Source organism: Microtus pennsylvanicus, chromosome 21, assembly GCF_037038515.1.
Source record: "Microtus pennsylvanicus isolate mMicPen1 chromosome 21, mMicPen1.hap1, whole genome shotgun sequence".
In the NCBI taxonomy this organism is placed as follows: Eukaryota; Metazoa; Chordata; class Mammalia; order Rodentia; family Cricetidae; genus Microtus; species Microtus pennsylvanicus.
In genome coordinates, this window is record NC_134599.1 from 3,263,923 (window position 1) to 3,286,937 (window position 23,015).

At 46.8% G+C, this 23,015-nt stretch overlaps 1 protein-coding gene across 1 annotated transcript; it reads right to left on the reverse strand.

The window, feature by feature from the left end:
- Positions 1-8,817: 8,817 nt before the first annotated feature.
- On the reverse strand, positions 8,818-22,751 carry Htr5a (5-hydroxytryptamine receptor 5A). The gene is made up of 2 exons (XM_075955467.1): positions 21,285-22,751; positions 8,818-11,805 (listed from the first exon to the last, which is right to left on the reverse strand). The coding sequence occupies exons 1-2, from the start codon at positions 22,023-22,025 to the stop codon at positions 11,473-11,475; spliced, it is 1,074 nt and encodes a 357-aa protein (XP_075811582.1). The 5' UTR covers positions 22,026-22,751; the 3' UTR covers positions 8,818-11,472.
- Between the last annotated feature and the right edge of the window lie 264 nt (positions 22,752-23,015).

Here is a 23,015-nt window from a genome sequence, read left to right on the forward strand (position 1 = left end):
ATACATTCCAATAAAGGCTTACATAATACAAACCTGTCAATCAAAACAGAAAGTCTCCCATATCCCACCCTTAGCAACCGACTCCTCTTCCTTCTGCCAGTACCCATAAAAGGAGGCCTCTCTAGCTCAGGTAGCCCGCTGCTCTCTTGGAGTAAATTGGGCCTGGACCTTCACTTTGCTACGGAAACACCCCACCCACCCACCCACCCACCCACCCCACCCACCCCCCCCACTCCCCCCACCCCTCACCCCCGGCTACTTTGCTCTTTCTGTGTGATTCTTTGTTAACAAGAAGCCAAGGACTGGGAAATACCGAGTCTAGTCAAGACCACCGAGGGGACTGAAAATCAGTCCATCAGACGTTCAGACTGAGGGCCAGAGCTTCACCTCAGCAGCAGTAACAGCAGCTTTGTCCAGTGAGCGTGGCCTGTGGGCGGTGTCCAGCATCTGCCCTCCAGTCCCCAGCTCTACCCCCTCTGTGATTCTGAGCATGAAAAGTCACGGGCCTTCCTGGAGCCCAAGAAGAGAAAAAGCGGTAGTGGTCAGAGAGGCAGCCTTTTCTCATCAATCTCCAAAACTCACTGAAGTCTCATTGTTAATCCTTCTGGGCAAGAATAAGACCACTACCATAATTTTGAGCCCAAACTGAAGCAAACTTGATTTTGCTAGGGTGTACTTAAGAACTGGCCAGCCCCCAATGGCTCTTAAGTTAAGAACAGTGCAGCCCCAAATCTATTTCTTGGGCCTCCTTTTTTTTTTTTTTTTTTTTTTTGGTTTTTCGAGACAGGGTTTCTCTGTGGCTTTGGAGCCTGTCCTGGAACTAGCTCTTGTGGACCAGGCTGGTCTCGAACTCACAGAGATCCGCCTGCCTCTGCCTCCCGAGTGCTGGGATTAAAGGCGTGTGCCACCATCGCCCGGCCACATTGGGCCTCCTTTAAAGAGTAAAATCACAAGTAGTTGCCAACAGGTTTACAAAGGAGAGACAAGGGGGCAAAAAGAAAGTACAGAAAAATATCAAAAAAAAAAAGAAAACACCATATAGTTGCTGTGTGTTCAGGGAGGGTCAGGGTCTACTAACCAACTAGTCAAGGTCATGGGTTAAACGGGTCAGACTCCGGGAAACAGACTTAAAACTAAACTCAGCTCTTGCAGTAAATGAAAACTTAACTTTTTGTTTGGTTTTTTATTTGTTTATTTATTTTATTTATTTTGGTTTTTCGAGACAGGGTTTCTCTGTCTAACAGTTCTGGCTGGCTGGCCTGGAACTTGCTTTGTAGACAGACCAGGCTGGCCTTGAACTCACAGGAATCCACCTGCCTCTGCCTCCAGAGGGTTGGGATCAAAGGCGTGCGATGCCACCACCCAACAGAAACTTATTTTTTAACAATACAGCATAATGGTTCCTGCCTTCAAACTGGAGTCAGCCAGGTTCGTCACTATCAACATAGCAACCATGCTGCTGTCTGCTGTTCTGCTAAGCCAGGAAGGGAAACAGCGTCGGGGGTGTGAAGAAGTTAACAGGACAACCAGAGCAGCCTAGGGAGGGTGGAACTGAGTGAAGGTGGCTGTCATTTCTTCAAGTAGCCAAGTCACACCAGGAATTCTTCCTTCCCACAGCTCTTACTTCAGAGAGCTTCTTTGACACAGAGAAGGGAGCCTGGCTTTCAGAGCTCCTCACTCCACGGGGTCTCCACCAGCCGTCTGGATGCTCCAGCAGAAAACAATGAATATTCATGAGGGGGTGGGTACCGAAGTCCTGGATACTACCAGATTCCCTGCTATCCAAGGAAGGGAAAAACAGTGTTTGAACCAGGAGGCTTCTGTTGCTCAGGCCTCCAGAGAACAGGAAAACGCCCCCAAAGAGAGTCCTGCAGTCCGAGGGAGGAAAGCAACCCCTGAGCTTCATCAGAGATCTTTCCAGACCTGCCCTGGGAGGGCGGAGCACAGCTGATAGTCCTTCAGTTCACACAGCCAGACCGGGGCGTGGGTGGGAAAAGGGTTATGAATACAGCGCTAGTTGGGACCTTGGCAGATGACACGGAGCTTGGGTGTGGAGTTTATTGAGATAAAGGAAATGGGGAAGGAAAGAGAGAATGGGAGAGAGGCAGAAAGAGAGATGAAGAGAGAAAGGGAACGAGAAAGAAGAAGAGAGAGGGACAGAAAGTTACCTTCTCAGAGAAATGGCGGAAAAGAAGAGAGGGGGGGGAGTAGGCGGGGCTTGTCTCTTAAAGAGACCTTTTGCACCTGTGTACAAAAGGTACGTAGGACCTTGGGCTGTCCAGTTACTGCCTGGGTGCATCCTGCCAGATGATAGGGGCTAGCATAATATCTGAATCCTAACAGAAGGATCAGGGTGGGGGCTGTGGGCCACCTTTAACTCTTTCCTAAATGTACCCCTCGTCTGTACTCTTGAGGCTGGTGGGCACCCAACTTCAGTGTGGAGGTGTGGTGGATGGTCTTGCAAATGGCTTTTGTTTGTCTATCCGAGTAAAGAAGAAGAAGTGGGTCTCCTGGTCCGCGTCACAGCTTTCCAGAAAGTTCTCCCTCCACAGACAAGACTTCATGCCTTCCAAGGCCAGAGCCGAGCCCTCTTAGGGTAACTTCCCAAACAGGTTGACTCCTTCTCCCTGAAGGACGGACTTACCTCGGCATTACGGAGTGTGCTGTAGTGGAGACGCGGTCAGGGGTGGTGTGAAGGGTGTAAGCGACTGATGACCTCCTCTCCTGGTATCATTTCTGTGAGCTTCTGTGGGTGTGGGAATATGTCCTGACAAAAATTGGGTTTATTCTACTTCCAGTTGCAGGTTACAGACAATCACTTCAGGAGGTCAAGGGAGGCTCCTCAGGCACCACATACACAGCCGTGAGCAGAGAGGGAAGAAACAGGATCCTGTTTGCCTAGGCTGTGCTCAGCTAGCTTTCTGCCCTCTTAGACAGTTCAAGACCCAGCCTGTAACAGGGAGCCACCTACTTTCAGCGTGGGTCTACCCACCTCAATTAACAATCGGAACACTCTGCCACAGGCTGCTTTAATCAATATAACTCCTGAGCTGAAACTCTTTCAACACTGGGGTGTGGTAGCACACACCTTTACACCTGCACTCTGGAGGCAGGGGTAGGTGGTGGCATCTTTCTAAGTCTGAGGCCAGCCTTGTCTACATAGCAAGGTTGAGGCCATACTGAGAGCCTTTCTATGAAGAGAGAAAAGAAATAAAAGAGAGAAACGCTATCCTAAAGTGGTTCTAGGTTTTCAGCACACCTCCCAAAGTAGTCAGGTCTCTCCAGAAGAGAAACAAAACAAAACAAAAACCACCCCAGTTCCAGATGGCTCTTCCTTCCCATGGGACTTAGACCCATGGAACAGTTGCCATGGCTGCCTGGAAGTTGAAAGTGCTTTCTGTAAGGGGTCCTAGTATGAGAGTCAGCATTGTTGTAAGTTTTAATTACTGTACCCAAGAGATCCATGAAACAAAATGCCTCTAACCTGTAAGCCTCTGGCTAAAAGACAGATACTTCCTGAAATGCTGGAGGCCATTGTTTATGGGAGATAACAAGTCACATGTTTTCACTGCCCTAAACAAGCTTGTTGACCCAACTACACAAGACATGCTAGGTGGGAGGTACATAGGCAGGAAATACAATGGGATGTATGCTTGATTCTGATTGAACCTGATGGGAAATGATGGGGTTGCCTTTTTCAGCCTCTTCAAAAATGTGACTCGTTGCCATTTCCTGGGAACCCAGAAATGGATCTGGCCAGACTCCATCATCCTGACAAGATGTGGAATGATCTTTTTGTACACTGTGAATATGTGTCACTCTAATTGGTTTAATAAAAAGCTGAATAGCCAGTAGCTATGCCTGATTCTTGGGGCAGAGAGAACACTGGGAAGAAGGGCGGAGTCACAAAGAGACACCATGAGATGCAAAGTGGGCAAGATGAGCAGTGTGTAGGTGAGGTAAACGAGCCTGGGGCAGCACATAGATGAATGGAAATGGGTTGATTTGGGTTATAAGAGCTAGCTAAAAACAGCCTAACCTATCAGCCAAGCTTTCATATTAATGAGAAGTCTCTGTGTGGTTGTTTGGGAGCTGGCTGGTAGAACAGAAAAGTCTGCCTACAATGTCCAGGATTTAATTAAAGCTTGCTTCAAATTTGGCTCAAAAATTGTGGCAGTGGTCTTATCCTTGCCCTGCAGGATTAACACTAGGAATAGGCAGAAACCCTGTACAAGCTTGTTTGGATGGAGACAAGCTGTCCTTTAGCCTCCAGGAAGCAGTGTTGGATGGACCACTTTCCCACCCACACCCTTGGCTTATTGAGTGGATAGCCCATTTCCACACATGGTCTGTGCATGAGTTCTGCATCTTTCATCACATGGGGAGGGAGCCTCTTGGCCGGTTCTGGATATGTGAGAAGTTAAACACTCTGGAGGGCATCAGCAGAGTCCTGCATAACTGTCCCAATCCCTTGTCCCTGATGAGTCACTGCTGAAATCCCTAGAAGGGTCTTCAGTTCTTATCTTGTGCCTTCTGGAGGACATCACCATAGTCTGCCACCACCACCCTCCCCATTGTGCTTCCTGGGATCAGTTCCCAGATACAGAACACCTGGCTTTGGCATGGAAATGGTACCTAAGGAAGCAGCCACTACCTCCTGATGGAGGGAAACCAAGAAGCTTAGAAATCACTAAGCTATAGGAGCCCAGAGGTTTGTGACCATGGAAGGTGCTTGGCCATGAGAGGAGCTCAGCTAGGGTCCTGAAGGAGCCAGGAACGAGATTTTCAAAAAGACAGCTGCTCACACAAGCTGTGAGGATGGCCATCGCTCTTCCTTCTGCAGCCTTGGAGTCTCTCAGACAGAAAAGTATGTCTTCAGGTCTGAGAAGCTTCTGTAAAGCAAAGGATACTGTCACAAAGGCAAAAAGGCAACCTACTGACTGAGAGAAGATCTTCACCAACCCCGCAACTGACAAAGGTCTGATCTCCAAAATATATGAAGAACTCAAGAAACTAGACCGTAAAATGCTAATCAATCCAATTATAAAATAGGGCACTGATCTGAACAGAGAATTCTCAACAGAAGAAGTTCAAATGGCCAAAAGACACTTAAGGTCATGCTCAACTTCCTTAGCGATCAGGGAAATGCAAATCAAGACAACTTTAAGATACCATCTTACACCTGTCAGAATGGCTAAAATCAAAATCACCAATGATAGCCTTTGCTGGTGAGGTTGTGGAGAAAGGGGTACACTCATCCATTGCTGGTGGGAATGCAAACTTGTGCGACCACTTTGGAAAGCAGTGTGGCGGCTTCTCAGGAAATTCGGGATCAACCTACCCCTGGACCCAGCAATACCACTCTTAGGAATAAATATACCCAAGAGATGCCCTATCATACAACAAAAGTATATGCTCAACTATGTTCATAGCAATATTGTTTGTAATAGCCAGAACCTGGAAGCAACCTAGATGCCCTTCAATGGAAGAATGGATGAAGAAAGTATGGAATATATACATATTAGAGTACTACTCAGCAGTAAAAAACAAGGACTTCTTGAATTTTGCATGCAAATGGATGGAAATAGAAAACACTATCCTGAGTGAGGTAAGCCAGACCCAAAAAGAGGAACATGGGATGTACTCACTCATATTTGTTTTCTAGCCATAAATAAAGGACATTGAGCCTATAATTAGTGATCCTAGAGAAGCTAAATAAGAAGGAGAACCCAAAGAAAAACATATAGACATCCTCCTGGATATTAACCTTCATCAGGCAATGAAAGGAGACAGAGACAGAGTCCCACACTGGAGCACCGGACTACAACCCCAAGGTCCAAATCAGGAGCCGAAGGAGAGAGAGCACGAGCAAGGAACTCAGGGCCATGGGGGGTGCACCCACACAATGAGACAATGGGGATATTCTTTCAGGAACTCACCAAGGCCACCTGAACTGGGTCTGAGAAAGCATGGGATAAAACTGGACTCACTGAACATAGCAGACAATGAGGACTGCTGAGAAGTCAAGAACAATGGCACTGGGTTTTGATCCTACTGCATGTACTGGCTTTGTGGGAGCCTAGGCTGTTTGGATGTTCACCTTACTAGACCTGGAAGGAGGTGGGAGGTCCTTGGACTTCCCACAGGGCAGGGAACCCGGTCTGCTCTTCGGGCTGATGAGAGAGGGGAAGTTGATTGGGGGAGGTGGAGGAATATGGGAGGTGGTGGCGAGGAAAAGACAGAAATCTTAACCAAATAAATAGAAACAAACTGCTGCTAATATCTAACAAAATAGACTTTAAACTAAAATCAATCAAAAGAGACAAAGAAGGTCATTTCATATTAGTCACAGGGAAAATCCATCAAGAGGAAATCTCAATACTGAACATCTATGCCCCAAATACAAGGAAATCCTCATGTGTAAAAGAAACACTTCTAAAGCTTTAATCATACATTAAAACCCATACACTAATAGTTGGAGACTTTAATACTCCACTCTCACCACTGGACTGGTCAGTTAAACAAAAAATGAACAGAGAAATAAGGGAACAGATGTTATGACTCAAATGGACTTAACAGACATCTATAGAATATTCCATCCAAACAGAAAATAATATTCCTTTTTCTCAGCACCTCATGAAACCTTCTCAAAAATTGACCACATACTCGGTAACAAAATAAACCTCAACAAATACCAAAAAAAAAAAAGGAAACCCCATGTATCCTATTAGATCACCATGATTTAAAACTAGAATTCAACAGCAGTACTAATTCCAGAAAGCCCACAAACACAAGGAGCTTAAACAATGCTCAACTGAATCATCAATGGGTCAAGGAAGAAATAACGGGAGAAATTAAAGACTTTCTAAAATTCAATGTAAATGACCACACAAAATACCCAAATTCATGGGACATAATGAAAGCAGTGTTAAGAGGAAAGTTCAAGCCAGGCGGTGGTGGAGCATGCCTTTAATCCCAGCACTTGGGAGGCAGAGGCAGGCAGATCTCTGTGTGAGTTCGAGGCCAGCTTGGTCTACAAGAGCTAGTTTTAAGACAGGCTCCAAAAGCTACAGAGAAACACTGTGTCGAAAAACAAAACAAAAAAAAAAAGAGGAAAGTTCATAGCACTAAATGCCTACATAAAGAAACTTGGAAAAATCCCACACTAGTGAATTAACAGAACATTTGAAAACTTTAGAACAAAGAAGCAAACTCACCCAAGAGAATTAGACCACAGGAAATAATCAAATTGAGAGCTGAAATCAACAAAGAAAACAATACAAAGAATCTATGAGACAAAGAGTTGGTTCTTTGAGAAAAATCAACAAAATAGACCCATATCTATCATTATGCACAAAACTCAAGTCCAAATAGATCAAAGACCTCAACATAAAGCCAGCCACACTGAACCTTACAGAAGAGAAAGTGGGAAGTACACTTGAACACATTGGCACAGGAGACCACTTTCTAAATATAAGCCAGGCATCCAGACACTGAGAGAAACAATTAATAAATGGGACCTCCTGAAATTAAAAAGCTTCTGTAAAGCAAAGGAAAGGACATGGTCAACAAGACAAAATGGCAGCCTACAGAATGGGAAAAGATCTTCACTAACCCCACATCAGACAGAGGTCTGATCTCCAAAATATACAAAAAAACTCAAGAAATTGGTCATCCAAAGAACAAATAATCCAATAAAAAATAGAGTACAGACCTAAACAGAGAATTCTCAACAGAGGAATCTAAAATGGCTGAAAGACACTTAGGGAAATGCTCAACATTCTTAGTCATTAGAGAAATGCAAATCAAAACAACTCTGATATTCCATCTTACACCTGTAAGAATGGCCAAGATCAAAAACACTGATGAAAACTTATGCTTGAGAGGTTGTGGAGTAAAGGGATCACTCCTGCATTGCTGGTGGGAATGCAAGCTGGTTTGGATGTCAGTGTGGCGATTTCTCAGAAAATTAGGAAACAACCTTTCTCAAGACCTAGTAATACCACTTGGGGGTATATATCCAAAGGATGCTCAATCGTACCACAAGGACATGTGCTCAACTATGTTCATAATAGCATTGTTTATCATAGCCAGAACCTGGAAACAACCTAAATGCCCCTCGACTGAAGAATGGATAAGGAAAATGTGGTACATTTACACAATGGAGTACTACACAGCCGAAAAAAATAACAACATCTTGAAATTTGCAGGCAAATGGATGGAGCTAGAAAAAATTATTTTGAGTGAGGTAATCCAGACCCAGAAAGACAATTATCACATTTACTCACTCATAGGTGGTTTTTAAACATAAAGCAAAGAAAGCCAGCCTACAAACCACAATCCCAGAGAACTTAGACAACAATGAGGACCCTAAGAGAGACTTACATAGATATAATCTATATGGGAAGTAGAAAGTAGAAAAAGGCAAGATCTCCTGAGTAAATTGGGAGCATGGGGACCTTGGGAGAGGGTTAAAGGGGAGGGGGTAGGCAGGGAGGGGGAGCAGAGAAAAATATAGAGCTGAATAAAAATCAATGAAAAAATAAAATAAAAGACAAGTTAAAAAAGAAACCCATCTATGGGTCTAGTATGTCAAGTAAGAGAGACACAGAACTAAGGAAAAATCTAAGGAAATCCCAGTTAAGTTCTCCATTGTGTTGCTTTCATGCACACAGGAATCCAAATTCATCATGTCTACAGTCATGACGCTGGCTGTCCAACACCCTATATCTATTCACACTCTCATATAAAGGTTGTCTTTGCAGGAAAGTCAAGATAACTTCATGTCAAAACCACCAAGAAATCATCACAAATTTTCTATGTTGGAATGTTGGTGAGTATAATTTATTATATACAGTATAACAGATCTGTATGTTCATATTACAATACACAGTTTTAATTTGTGCACTTGAGGAATCAGAGACACGGAATATAATGGAGTTTTATTGCCCGAGAGTTTGCAGACGTTTTGAATGAGTAAGGGGTTTGTCTTAAGTTGAGGCGATCTGGGCAAAGCTGCCCTGTGTAAAAGTGGTGGCAGTCAGAACCCTTCTGGTGCTAAGGATGGAATAAAGAAACTGTTGGGAACACAGCCTGCAGCCGAGTGGGCAGTCACTGGTGCTAGGTCTCTCTACGCATGCAGCTACAGGGGAGCGGAGAGGAAATAACACCCTCCTACCTTCCTCGGCTCTACAGGCTGAGGGAGACAGTGACGGACACAGTGCAGAATCTGCACAGCTTAGAACATTCTATGTGCATCGTTTTCATAGGACTCAGACTAAAAACACAAGCAACAGCACAAACTTCTTATGTCCTGTCATTTGTGACCAAAGCCAGAAAATGAAAAAAAAAAAAAAACCAAACAAGCAAACAACAACAACAAAAAAGCTCTTGTTCAAACAATTAGCAAACCCTGGTTATGAGAACAGTCTTGGGTGTGTGAGTCATTCTGTTCAATTTCCAGCCTGGCTTAGACCCAGTCCCTTAATATAGAGGATGCATGACTGGTCCAGGCAACTGCTCCCAGAAAAAGGGCCCCAGAGTATTGGAAAAGTTTTTTACTTAAAAAAAAAAAAAAAACCCTTGGTCCAGGTATGGGAGTACACACCTTTATCCCAGCACTCGAGAGACAGAAGTAAAGGCAGAGGCAGGCGGCAGATCTCTGTGAGTTTAAGATCTGTCTGGTCTACATAATAGGTTCCAGGACAGTCAAGGTTACTTAGTGAGGCCCTGTCTTAAACACAAATAAATACTTAAAAACTCTGAGCCAGGCAGTGGCTGCTCACACCTTTAATCCCAGCACTCAGGAGGCAGAGGCAAGCATATTTCTCTGAGCTTAAGGCCAACCAGATCCACAAAATGAGTTCCAGGACAGCCAGAACAGTTACAAATAGAAACCCTATCTCCAAAACCAAACATCAAGCAAACAACACCCCCCCAAAACTCTTGAGGCTGAAGTCGTTGCACTTCCAGCCAACAGAAGAAATACACCAACTCTGCAATGGCATCGTCATCCAGCGGCTCTGAGTTCCCGTGTCCCAGACGAGCCCCTCCATGGCTATAAAAGCAACATGGTGTTTCTCACTGCTCTGATCAGAAGCATGGGTGCCTTTGCTCACCCAGGATTTTGCTGAGAACCAAGTGCTGAGAGGGATCCACAGCTCTGTGGGTTCTGACAGCTCCATCATCAGTTTGTAGGAGAAGTCCACACGCACAGGGTTTTGGAAAGGTGACTATCTTTTCTTTTTCGCCTTAGTTTTTCAGATAATGCTCTCAAAGCTCTCTCAGGCTATCTTCGGCAGTGTGGGTGACCCAAGGTTTTCTGTGCCTTACTGGACTCTCTAGACACACCCATTGCATTGCCAACTTGATAGAGACCATATCTGACCGTTGTCTGACCACCTTGGAGCCTACTGATCAGGTTCATATACCAACAAAACCACAGCTACAAAGCGGCCAACACTCCTATTAATGCATGTGTCTGATTGGAAAGACCCTTGTGGCTACTAACTGTGAAAGCATATTGAGAAGTCAACAGTTCATGGCCATCATTAACCTGAAGTCTTATTATCTAGGGTGAAACACTAAGGCCAGAAACATTTTGAGGAATTACACAAAGGAAAAACGCATAGCAAATAAACAATTTTAACAAATTCTGTGAAATTAGTAGATTTTTCTATTTTGTGACAGTTGTTTCCAAATGGAGGGAAATATTTTGGGTTTTTTTTTCCAGTTTCAAGCTGATGGACTGAGTTGATTTTAACTGGAAACTGTCCTTTTCTGCAGTGTGTGTGTGTGTTTACATGAACAAAAGAGCAGTTACTGTCCTCACAAGTGGAACTGTGCTTTGATATGCTTGAGGACAAAGTTCTGTTGTCGGATATTAGGAAGCGCTCGGTGTTAGGACACACACTCAAGGACGACAGAGCACAACTCTGAATAAGGACTAGCTATTCTGGGAAATCTGGCCTATGGTCTGCTGCTCTGCAAACAGCCTCACCAGGGCGTTTTGTTGCCCAAGCTGGTTCTGAACCTATTATGTAGCCCAAGCTGGCTTTGAATTTGAGATCCTCTTGCCTTAGTCTCCTGAGTGCTGGATTTACAGGTGTGCAATCGTCGACAGCTTTAGTTAGGCCTTGCCATTCTTTCTGCCTCTCTCTACCTGCCTGAGTTGTTTCGCTCCCTCTTTCCTCCCTCCTGTCTTCTCATGGCCATGCTGGAGTGGATTTAGAGGAGGAATGGGCACTTTGTGAGCCAGGTCCGTGGCGGCTGGTACAGAGTGAGGGAGAGTACCCAGATTGGGGACAGAAGCCACCAGAGCCTTCAGGGGAAGACAACTCCCAACACGCGAGCACAGACGTGAGCTGAGTTCAGCTCTGATGTGACCCTGGTGCCCTTGGCAGATGGATCTTCAGGACTGCTGGGCAGACTACGAAGGTTCGTGGGACAGCGAGTCCACTTGCAGCTGGCCACTCACTGTTGCTTAGCGAAGAAGACCTTGAAAGCACTGCTGTAGCTCCTGTTGAAGGCTGTGTAGATGAGTGGGTTGAAGAAGGAGTTGGAGTAGCCCAACCACAGGAAGATGCTCTTCCAGATGGCGGGGATGTCCCAGGAGCACAGGGGACCGATGAGCTCCGTGGCAAAGAAAGGGAACCAGCAGAGCACAAACACCCCGATGAGGATGCCCACCATGAGGGCCGCCCTCTGCTCCTTCTGCTCCCGCCATGTGTCCCCTTCTGTCTGGAAGGTAACAGTGGCATGGCGGACGGTGAACACCATCTGAGGCTGTTGTGTGGCATCTTTCACCTGCAAGGTACAAACAGACATGGTATAAGGAGCAGACTCTTCACAACTGCCAGGTGGTGTCAAAGCTGAACCCAGGTGCAGATAGGTCCGAGTCCCACAAGTTGCTCCAAAGGAAGTGCTTGCATTTAGGTGGGGAGTCCCATAAACTAGAGGGTGTAGCAGTGTAATGACAGGGCCAGTGTCTGCATCTTGGGAAAGGGAGGATGTTGCAACACACAGATTTCGATGCAAGTGAGTTTGTGGATATCTCATCAGCTAAAGGGACAGCAAAAATAAGTAGAGTGTGGGGTGTCCTGGTTAACTTTGGCTGCCAACTTGGCATAGAGCAGAAACATCTGAGACAAAAGCCTTAATGGAGAAAATGCCTGGATCAGATTGGTGTATGGCCTGTTTGTGTGTGTGTGTGTGTGTGTGTGTGTGTGTGTGTGTGTGTGCATTTGCCCAGCCCACTATGGGCAATCTCATCCCTAGGCAAGTCATCCCGAATTGTGTAAGAAAACTCATTGAGTTTAAGCCAGCTGTTTTCTACCTGTGGGTTGTGACCCCTTTGGTAAGCCTCTATTTCCAAAAATATTTACATTACAATTTATAACAATAGTAAAATTACAGCTATGACGTAGGAATGCAAATGACTTGTGGTCAAGGGTCACCACACTGTGAGGAACTGTATTAAAGAGTCGCAGCGTTAGGAAGGTTGAGAACGACTGCCCTAAGCCATCATACAAACCAGCCAGTAAGATGCGTCCTCCATGTTTCCTGCTGTCCTTCTTTGGCTGTGAAGCGAGTTTCTCAGCTGGAGGTGATACTGTGTGGATGGAGGCAGGCCTGCCTTCCAGTTCCTGCCTTGGCTTCCCTCAGTGAGAGACTGCGGACTGGCATTGTAGGCTAAAATAAATACTCCCCTCGCCCAAGTTGGTTTTGGTCAGTGTGTTTTATCGCAGCAGCAACATAACTGGAACTAGCACATGTGGGTTTTGTGGCAAAGGCACAGAAGACAGGTCTACTCTGTGGGGGTGAACTGTGGATTGAAAACCGGGTGGAATCCATATCACCTGGGAGGCTAACTTCCAGGCTCGTCTGTGAGGGAAAGACACGCTGTAAACGTGGGTGGCACCATCCCATAGGCTGGGGTCCCAGACTGAACAAAATGAGAGAGCGAGTGGAGCACCAGTGTCAGCCACGTTCTGCTTCCCAGATGCAAATATACAGGGTGAGCGGCTACGTTGGGTTCCTGCTGCCATGACCTCCCTGCCGTGATAGACTGAACCCCCAAACCGTGAGCCAGTGCAAAGCCTTTCTCCCTGAAGTTGCTTCTGTCAGGCATTTTATCCCAGCAAAAAGAAAAGTAATCAACACATATCCCAATGAACTTATCATAAACAAAACAGTGAAGACTGAAATTTTATTTACTTTACCTCTCATACCAGGTACCTCACCCAACCACCTAGTACCCTGTGGAGGTGAGTGACTTTCCTTTCCCATCTGGAGGCTGGCTAGCTCTGGGGGTGGGCTTTGAGGTCTCCTTTGCTCAAGCTTCATTCAGCGTGACACTCAGACTACTTCCTGTTGCCTGTGGGATCAAGATGTAGCTCCTTCTCAACTCTCAGCTCCTTTTCCAGTACCATGCCGGCCTGCATGCTGCCATGTCCTGCCATGATGATAATGGACTAAACCTCTGCTACTGTAAGGCCCCCAATTAAATGTTTTCCTTTATAAGAGTTGCTGTGGTTAGCTGGGCAGTGGTGGCACACACCTTTAATACCAGCATTTGGGAGGCAGAGGCAGGCGAATCTCTGTGAATTTAAGGCCAGCATGGTCTACAGAGTGAGTTTCAGGACAGGCTCCCAAGCTACAGAGAAACCCTGTCTCAAAAAAAAAAAAAGTTATTGTGGTCATGGTGTCTCTTCACAGCAACAGAAACCCTAACTAAGACAGCAGGTGAGGTGAGGTGGCCCAGTGAGTAAAGGCGCTTGAATCACAGACACGCCACAGACCAATCTGATTTAGGCAGTTTCTCAATTGAGGTTCCCTCTTCCCGGGTCAGCTCATTAGGACACACTTCCATGTGAAACATGGATCCTCCTTCTCCCAGGCCATTTTCTGGTGCTGTGTTCAACATCCCCTCACGCAAGAGCTCAGTGATTGAAATCCCTGTCCATGGGGCTGTCTGATCCATTGGTAGGAGATCCTAGCTGTTTGAGAAGCTTCCACGTCCCCTTGCTTACAGGTTTGTGTGCTAATCCTCCCTTCCAGACCTTGTCTGTCTGCTCTCTGCTGATCAACAGCTACAATGGAGCACTTAGCTGAGTCTGTACAGGCTGTAACCTATAAGGGTTACCATAAGATCTTAATACACTGGCTAGCAGATCTCGGGAAGAGAGGAGAGGCTAACGCAGAGTGAGCAGGGGGACCAAGTTAGATCTACCGCCATCTCTGCATGCTCTTAGAACAGGTGTTTCACAATTTTAGATTCATGGAAAGTGTCCAGCTTTTCCAGCCTTATGTCTTTCAATAACTGAGTTATTTGGGGACAGGTACCACTTGCTAAAGCTCTTGGGTTCTTTTTATTTTTTGGTTTTGTTTTGTTTTCAAAACAAAATATTTGCTATGCTAAATATTTGTCTATGGTTGTGCTGAAGTTGGGGGACAGAGACTCTCAGCCCTGCAGTGTGGAGTCTGTTGATTTGCAAGACAGGTCACCTGGATCCGACAGAACCCTCAAAAAACAGATTTACAGATTAGAAAGAAGCTCTCTGCATGTGGTGACTCAGGGACAGACTGCTTGTTCTGTAGCCATGGTAACAAGGAGGCTTGCTGGTTGTCTAAGCCTCTTCCTCTGAGCAAGGACAATGCAGTTCCAAGAGCACGTGCTGGTAAACCCTCACTCATGAGTCAGCCAATCAAGTCAGAGTCACCCGAGAAACCTGACTGAGAACCAATCACCGTGAGCACCCACACTCTACAGATGACGTTGCCCACTGTCCTGCAGAATGACCTCCCACCCCAAGCCCAATCACTCTGAGTTCGCGGAGATCATCACGATTTCCTTTGTCCTCGGAACAGTTTGGGAGGACAGGATTTCTCTTACTGCCTAGGCCATAGATTTAACCAGTTCTTTTTATCTCAGCCTCAGGGCCACAGCTGTGACATCCTTGGGCAGTTCTAAAGGTAATGCTGAGATCATTTCTAGGACCTGCCATGACATCAAAAGACATTCATTGAACCCCAGCTCCAGGTACCTGCTGGCCCAGGCTTTTGTTCAGACACTCCTGGTTTCTTTGGGTTCTGGCTGGTCCCCTTGACATCTACTGATGTTTTGCTATTCCAGAATTTGCAGACAGAGGATGTCTTTGCTCCAAATCATCACACTGTGGTGTTTGCTTCAAGTCACTAGAGCCTTGGCTAGAACTCTGCTTGCTGTTGGGTCTTGGATTAGATTTTGGGTGAAAGTGTAGCCATGTGTCAGAATGCAGCACTCTCCAACACCACCATGCTGTGCAATTAAACTGCAGCATCTACAGCTGCTTGCTTTTTGTTTAAAGATTTGTTTCAGCTGGGCGGTGGTGGCGCACGCCTTTAATTTCAGCACTTGGGAGGCAGAGGCAAGTGAATCTCTGTGAGTTTGAGGCCAACATGGTCTACAAGAACTAGTTCCAAACAGCTAGGGCTTTTACACAAAGAAACTCTGTCTCAAAAAAGAAAACAGAAATTTGTTTCTCATGTGTATTGGTTCACCTGGAGCTGAAGTTGTAAGCTGCCAGACATGATGATTACTAGGATTGAACTCAGGCCTTCTGCAAGAGCAATATGTACTCTTAATGACTGAGCCATTTCTAGTCCCAGCCAGCTTGTTTAATGGCTATCCACGACTAACGACGAACATAAACTTCGAGCAAGGAACTCAGGACCGCGAGGGGCGCACCCACACACTGAGACAATGGGGATGTTCTATCGGGAACTCACCAAGGCCAGCTGGCCTGGGTCTGAAAAAGCATGGGATAAATCCGGACTAGCTGAACATAGAGGACAATGAGGAATACTGAGAACTCAAGAACAATCGCAGTGGGTTTTTGATCCTACTGCACGTACTGGCTTTGTGGGAGCCTAGGCAGTTTGGATGCTCACCTTAGGAGACCTGGATAGAGGTGGGCGGTCCTTGGGCTTCCCACAGGTCAGGGAACCCTGATTGCTCTTCGAGCAGATGAGGGAGGGGGACTTGATCGGGGGAGGGGGAGGGAAATGGGAGGCGGTGGCGGGGAGGAGGCAGAAATCCTTAATAAATAAATAAATTAAAAAAAAGAAAACCTCAAAACAAAAAAAAAAAAAAGAAAGGAGCTGGGAGGGAAACTGTTATTGGACTGGGGAAAAGTAATTAATTAATTAAACAATAAAAATAAAAAGGAATCAGTATTTCATATTGGCTGATGAGCAAAGTCACTATCTAAAATCTGCTCACTAAAGTCATTCTAAGGGGGACATAATCACCTACCAAGTCTCCATCCTTCTAACTTCAGAGGACGTCTGTCTATACTGTGGATACTCTGCTTGTTTGTACTGAGTTAAAGCTACTTTTGACCTCCACACTATAGGAGATAAACGCATTTGGCATACAATTTAAAAGTTATTTGGGGGTGGGCTGGAGAGATGGCTCAGCAGTTAAAAGTATTAGTTGCTCATCTGGGTGTAGTGGCCCTATGCCTTTAATCCCAGCCCTCGGGAGGCATAGGAAGGCAGATCTCCGGTTTGAGGCCAGCCTGGTCTATATAGTGAGTTCCAGAACAGCCAGGGCTATATAGAGAAACCCTGCCTCAAAAACAAAAAGTATACACTGCTCAACTGTTCAAGCAAAAGACCCAGGTTTGATTCCAGCATCCATATGGCAGACAAGAATTCCAGAGGATCCAACACCCTCTTCTGGCCTTTGCATGCACCAGACACACACATGGTATACATACATACACACAGGCAAAACACCTATAACTCATAAAATAAAATAATTTAAAAAATAAATGAAGGAAGAGTTATCTGAGATTGGCAGGTTGGCTCAACAGGTAAAGGTGTTTGCCACTAGCCTTGATGACCTAAGTCTGATCCCTGGAACCCACTGGTTGGAAACAGAGAACCTACTCTGGCCCGTTGTCCTCTGGCTTCCACGTGTACACGGAGGCACACACAAACACACACACAAACAAACACACACATGCACACACAATACACACATACACAAAATGTAAAACAATGAAAAAACAAGATATCTGATAGGCAGAGGGAAGTTGGTTTGCAGAAAATTAAAAAAAGTAAGCCTAGAAAACTAAATACTTAGTTGTTGGGCATAGTACGTGCTGTAATCTATTTTGGAGGCTAAGGAAGGAAGATTCTCAAGTTTAAGGCCAACCTGGGCTATACAAGGAATTCCAGGCTAGCCTGTGTTGTATAGAGAGACCCCACCACAAACAAATAACAGATAGAAAAAATGATTTGTTTGTGCCGGGTGATACAAGAAAGAAAGAATAAATGAATCTGTGGCTATGTAGCACAGTTTTCAAAGGTTTGAGGGAACCTGGGTTCCGGTGGTGAGAACCTCTTTCATCTCCGTGATTATCCCAGAGTTGGATGAGTGTTGTCTGCTTCCAATCGACTGTGCTGCCACTCCTGAGGAGATTGTGCTGAGAACGCTCGCACTACAGACCAGAGCATTACCGAAAAGACAGCAAGGGGCCTGGAGTCTCTATAGACATCCCACAAACAAGAGAAACTGCAGCCCAATGCACCCATGCAGCTGGATCAGAGTCCCCAGAAACATTTTCTTTTAAACCATTAACAGTATAAGTTAACAGTAAAGGGGTTGGAGAGATAGCTCAGTGGTTAAAAGCACTGGCTCCTTTTCCAGAGAACCTGGGTTCAATTCCTGGCTTCCACAAGGAAGCTCACACAACCTTTTCTTTTCTTTCTTTCTTTCTTTCTTTCTTTCTTTCTTTCTTTCTTTCTTTTCCTGGAACTAGCTCTTGTAGACCAGGCTGGCCTTGAACCCACAGAGATCTGCCTGCCTCTGCCTCCTGAGTGCTGGGATTAAAGGCGTGCGCCACCACCACCTGGCCTCATATAACCATTTCTAACTCCATCTCTAGGAGATCCAACACCCTTTTCTAACCTCCACACCAGACACATATGTAGTGCACAGATATACATATAGACAAACACCCATACACATAAGATTAGAAAAATGTACTGAGGTCAGTTGGTAGCATGCTTATGGAATGTGCAAACCTCGGGTACAATCTTGAGCACCAAATAAACTGGGTATGGTGAGATACACCTCTAATCCCAGTACTAGGGAAGAGAGATGGATCAGTCCATAGAGGGATACACAGAGAGCAGGAAGGGAACCAGCACCCTCTTCTGGCCTCCATGGGCACATGCAAAACGCTTGTTTTTAATTATTTAATATAGGAATGTTTTGCCTGTTTATGTCTGTGCACCACGTGCATGCAGTGGCCTCAGAGGCCAGAAGAGGGCATCAGATCCCCTGGAACTCGGGTTACAGAAGGTTGTGAGCCGTGTGGGTGCTGAAAATCCCACCGAGGTTGTCTAGAAGAGCTGCTTGCTAGTGCTCTTAACAACTGAGACATCTCTCTGGTCCCCTAATAAATGTTTTTAAATTAAAAAATAAATAAATAAATAAATAAATAAATAAATACACACTGACTGAGCCATGCTCCCTAGCTCTCAGTTCAGTAATCAAAGTTTGTTCCCTTGGCTGGCAGTCTTATCTTTCGACCTTCAATGAGCCCTGACCTCCCAGTCACTAATGAACTGACCCAGCATCTCCCCTCCCTTAGAGGAGAAAACAAAACATTACAAACCAAAACCGATCAAAAGACTAGAATCTCTGGCCTGAATCTGAGACCTAACATTCAGCTGGGCAGAGTCATTCATTTGGCCAAGAAACAACCCCTAGAAATGAGACTTCCTTAAGACCTGCTGCAGAGGTGGGTAGGTGTGTAATTGGTCCTTTAATGAGTTACTGAGCTTAGCCTTCCCCAGTCCCTGGCCCAGCACAATGGCTTACTAAGCTACAACCACATTGTTCTGCTGCCTCCTTTTCTAAGTGTAATTTCTCCTTTTCATCATCTGTCTCTTTTCTTTTTAGGGAGGGGTTCGAGACAGGGTTTGTCTGTAGCTTTGGAGCCTGTCCTGGAAATCGCCTGTAGAGCAGGCTGGCCTCGAACTCACAGATATTCATCTGTCTCTCGGCCTAAGATTAAAGGCGTGCACCACCACTGCCCAGCCTCTGTTTCTTTTCTAAGTGTGCTTTCCTTAACACTTTGTGCTCCCTCCACCCCAACATTTTGGGCTTCCTTACTCTTCCTAAAGCCTCCTCTCACCCCGTAGCCTCCAGTCCACCTTTCATCTGACCTCTATACAGGCTTAACCGAAGGACTTTTTCCCTCCTCTCCTCCTTCTCTGGGCAGCAGCTGAGGTTTCAAGGGTTGCCTGCCTTCGAGATTTTCTTTTAAATGCTAAAATTGTCTTTGTGTTCCCATTTGAGTCTATTCTTAAATTATTTTAATAATGAGACCAAAACCCCCCAAAAGGGGACCCCAACTTCCCAGTGTCACTCTTGTTCATAATTGGGGTCTGTGTGTGTTCTTGGGGAAACTGAGGCTCAGTTTTTAGGCTCTCAGTCTCATCAATCATTCGTAAAAGAATTTAGAAGCAGACTAGAGAGGAAGTTGGGGACAATTTGATTAGAGTTCAAAAGGAAAACAACAGGGTGAGGTGTGAATCTCAGTGGCTGCCAAGGGACGGGAGATGGAGAAGAGGGAGAGAGGAAGTCATGCTGTTTGCCATGGCAGCCAGGAAGCAGCCGTAGGGTGCCAGGAGAGGGGGCTTCAGAGAGAAAGTGAACGAGTCCAGAGTACCAGAGAAAGCACACTTGGCCTTTAGCCAGTGTCTAAAAGAAAGAGGAAAAGGGGAAAGGTTATACTGTGCTGATCCTGAAAAGGGGCTGCAGCAGGGAGGGGGCTCTGGAAAGGAAAAGAACCTCGTCTCATGGGGGGGTGGCGGGGAGGATTTACCCCTACCAACTCCTTTTTGACTGCTTGAAATGCCAGCTCTCCCCTCAGGCTAGGGATAGAACAACCTTCACCTTTTTATATGGTAATTTAAATTCCTAGGAATTGCAAAGCTTTCTGTTACCAGGGAAAGTAGAGGTGGAGGCCAAGATCCCGTTGCCTAAGGCGACTTGGAACCTAATTCCAAGCTCTTTGGCGGATTCACTAGTTTCCAAAATTCAGTTCTATGAATGTTGATCCCTGAAATTTTTTGTTGTGGGTCCATCCTGTGCGATTAGAAATCACCAGACAGTCTAGACATCGTCCTTGGTGAAGGCCCACTGTTCTAGGTAGTCCTTCTTTATTCTAAAAACCAAAATTGATACCCCCTCCCCTACCTCCACCCATCATGCCCTAGGCTTGGATGACTAGAAATGCAGCCACGCTGACAAGGTACAAGACAGTAGGACACACTCAGCGCACTCAGAGTATTCTGCTGTCCCAGAGCCCAGCATCAGAAAGCTGGGACCGTATCCTTGTCTGATCTAGCTTCAGTACACAAGTGAGGCTTTCAGCAATAGGTTGGGAGCTGGCGCCTTTTCGTGGAGCTTGAGAAACTGAATCACCAAGTCAGATTTCCAGGAGTTAAGGCTGGCAGAGGATAGAAGCGGGACTTCCTTGCAGGGCTTGTCTGTCTCAAATGCTAGTTGTAGGGAGCTGGGGAGCTGTCTGTCCTGAAACTTGGACTTCTTCCTTTCTATTACTCAAAGGGAAAGCAAACAGGCCAGGTGGTCCTCAGTGGTGCCCATGGCCTGGTAAGGTTACAGTACATAGGCCCAGAAAGCAGTGGCACACACCATAAAGCAAGGATCACACACAACAAATGCAGGCACCAAGATGAGAGTAAACAGTTGTCTTTAATCTGGACAGGACACTAAAGAATGACAACCCTGAAATTATAGCTGCTAAATAGCCTAGAATACAACACAAGCCATGTGCCCGTCATGTGGCAATCATCCTAAACTTCCCTCCTCAGAAACCTTCACTATCAACGCAGAAAAAAAGGAAGTTTTGTTTTGTTTTCTGGAGCACTGAGGAAGTGTCCTCCAGACACCAGCTTCTCCAGAAGTTCTACAAGGAGTGCTGACCATCCACAGAGCTTCAGTGCCAAAGTGTACTCTTTAGGACATGAAACACAACCCCCACGTTTTCCACATAAAAAAAATGATCCACCAGAGACACTCAACACGGGAGGGGTTCTGTAATTCAGAACTTGGAGCAAGGGAGTCTCTAGCGCTTGCACCCTCCCTTGCCTACATCTCCCTAAACTGGAGAGTTTCACCTTTCATAGACGTCGGGGGAGGTGTGCTGTGAAGAAAGCAGAGATGCAAGTGAAATATTTTTAGCGATCCTTGCAGCACCCACCTCCACAGCTTCGGGAACCGGGGAAACGCTGTTGGTCTTCCTGGAGCCCACGCGGAACTTGGCGGCCTTGTAAATCTTCCAGTACACGAAGAGCACCACGCACAGCGGCAGGTAGAAGGCGCCCACGGTAGAGAACACGGTGTAGGAAGGTTCGCGACTGACCTGACATTCCTCGCTGAGCTCGGAGTACGTCTCCCCCCAGCCGAAGAGCGGTGGAGCCAGAGAGATGACGGCAGAGAGTGCCCAGGTGAGTCCGATCATCACGTTGGAGACTCGCTTGCGGGCACGGAGCGTGTACTCCAGGTGGCGTGTGATAGACCAGTAGCGGTCCAGGGCTATGGCTGTCACATTCCAGATGCTGGCTGTGCAGCAGAGCACGTCACACACGATCCACAGCTGGCACAGCCGCCGGCCCAACTGCCAGCGGCGCCCGGACAGTTCGTGCACCAGGCTCAGTGGCATGACCAGCGCGGCCACCAGCACATCCGAGATGGCCATAGACGCCACCAGGTTGTGTGGCACGCGATGGAAGGTGCGTACCCTGAGGATGGTGGCCAGCACCAGCAGGTTCCAAGCGAACGTGGCCGCGGCTAGAAAGCCCAGCAATGTCAGGACTAGCACTCGGAAAACTGAGAAAAACGGCCGACTAGGACGCAGGTCTTCTGCGCCCAGGCTGCGGTTGGGTTCCAAAGAGGAGGGAGTGGAGAGGGAAAAGGAGGTCAAGTTTACAGGCAGATCCATTGCCGGCCCCAAGACACCTGCGTTCAGATTGTGTAGCCACCGAGCCCACTGGAGTCAATCTAGAAATGTTTGCGACAACTGACCAGTGGAGAGGATTCTGTCAAGAGCCGGTGAACCTGGCCCCAGTACCCAATCAGGAAGAGTCTGGAGGAGACGCTGGCTGGCAGAGAGGAGGGTGCTAGACTGCAAGCCACACAGTCTCGGTATCCTTAGAAATTTGGAAAGCGGACTCAAGGGGCAGAGTCTAGAAGCCAGGGCCCGCCTAAGCTATCACTTGTCTGCGGTTCCTCACCTCGGCGGAGACCGCTGTCTTGTCGCCCGCAGCAGAGCATCCTTGGGATGGGTTCCGTGCAGGGTGGATGCTTGGAAACCGGCTGGTGCGTCAGAACAGTCGCTGGTCCAGGGTTGCTCCCTGCCTGCCCGCCATCCCCTTCTCCAGGCAGTGACTCCCGGGGGAACAGCCGGATGCTGGGAAAGCCACGCAGGTACCTGCTTTCTAGAGATGGTGTTCTGCCCTGACCTGGCCTCTCTCCACCGTGCCTGGGGCTGCTACTCCGAAAACACGCGCTGGCGCGCCCACCCGGACCTGCCTTAACGAATTGGGGATCCGGCGCTACGTAAGGCATCAGCTGATGGAGCCGCCTCTCCCCGCCCCTGGCTCCCGGAGCGGGTGTGCTTGGAGCTGTCCACGGTGCTGCCGCCTACCTAACACTCAGCTTGGTGGCTGTCCAAGGTCCAGTCGCTCTTTACCAATTGGTCAATGGCCCGGATCCAGTTAACTAATAAACTTTCCTGAAACCTTCTCCAGGTGATTTTGAGACCCCCCCCCGAGCCGCACCTTGGTCTCCAGTGGGTATTGTGCACAAGTGTCCCGAGTGAGGCAATTAACTAACAATCTGGTCTACCACTGTTTGCCCCCTCCAGATTTCAGTACATAATTGCCTCCTACGGAGGGGAACTCAGTGACCTTGCTTGAAGACATAGATGGCT

What these genes read in the sequence shown, in the direction of transcription:
- Htr5a (XM_075955467.1), bottom strand. Translation starts at nt 22,025, where the DNA reads ATGGATCTGCCTGTAAACTTGACCTCCTTTTCCCTCTCCACTCCCTCC. An exon ending in CGGTTCCCGAAGCTGTGGAG is followed by an intron (nt 11,806 to 21,284) that starts GTGGGTGCTGCA and finishes TGTACCTTGCAG; the next exon opens with GTGAAAGATGCCACACAACA.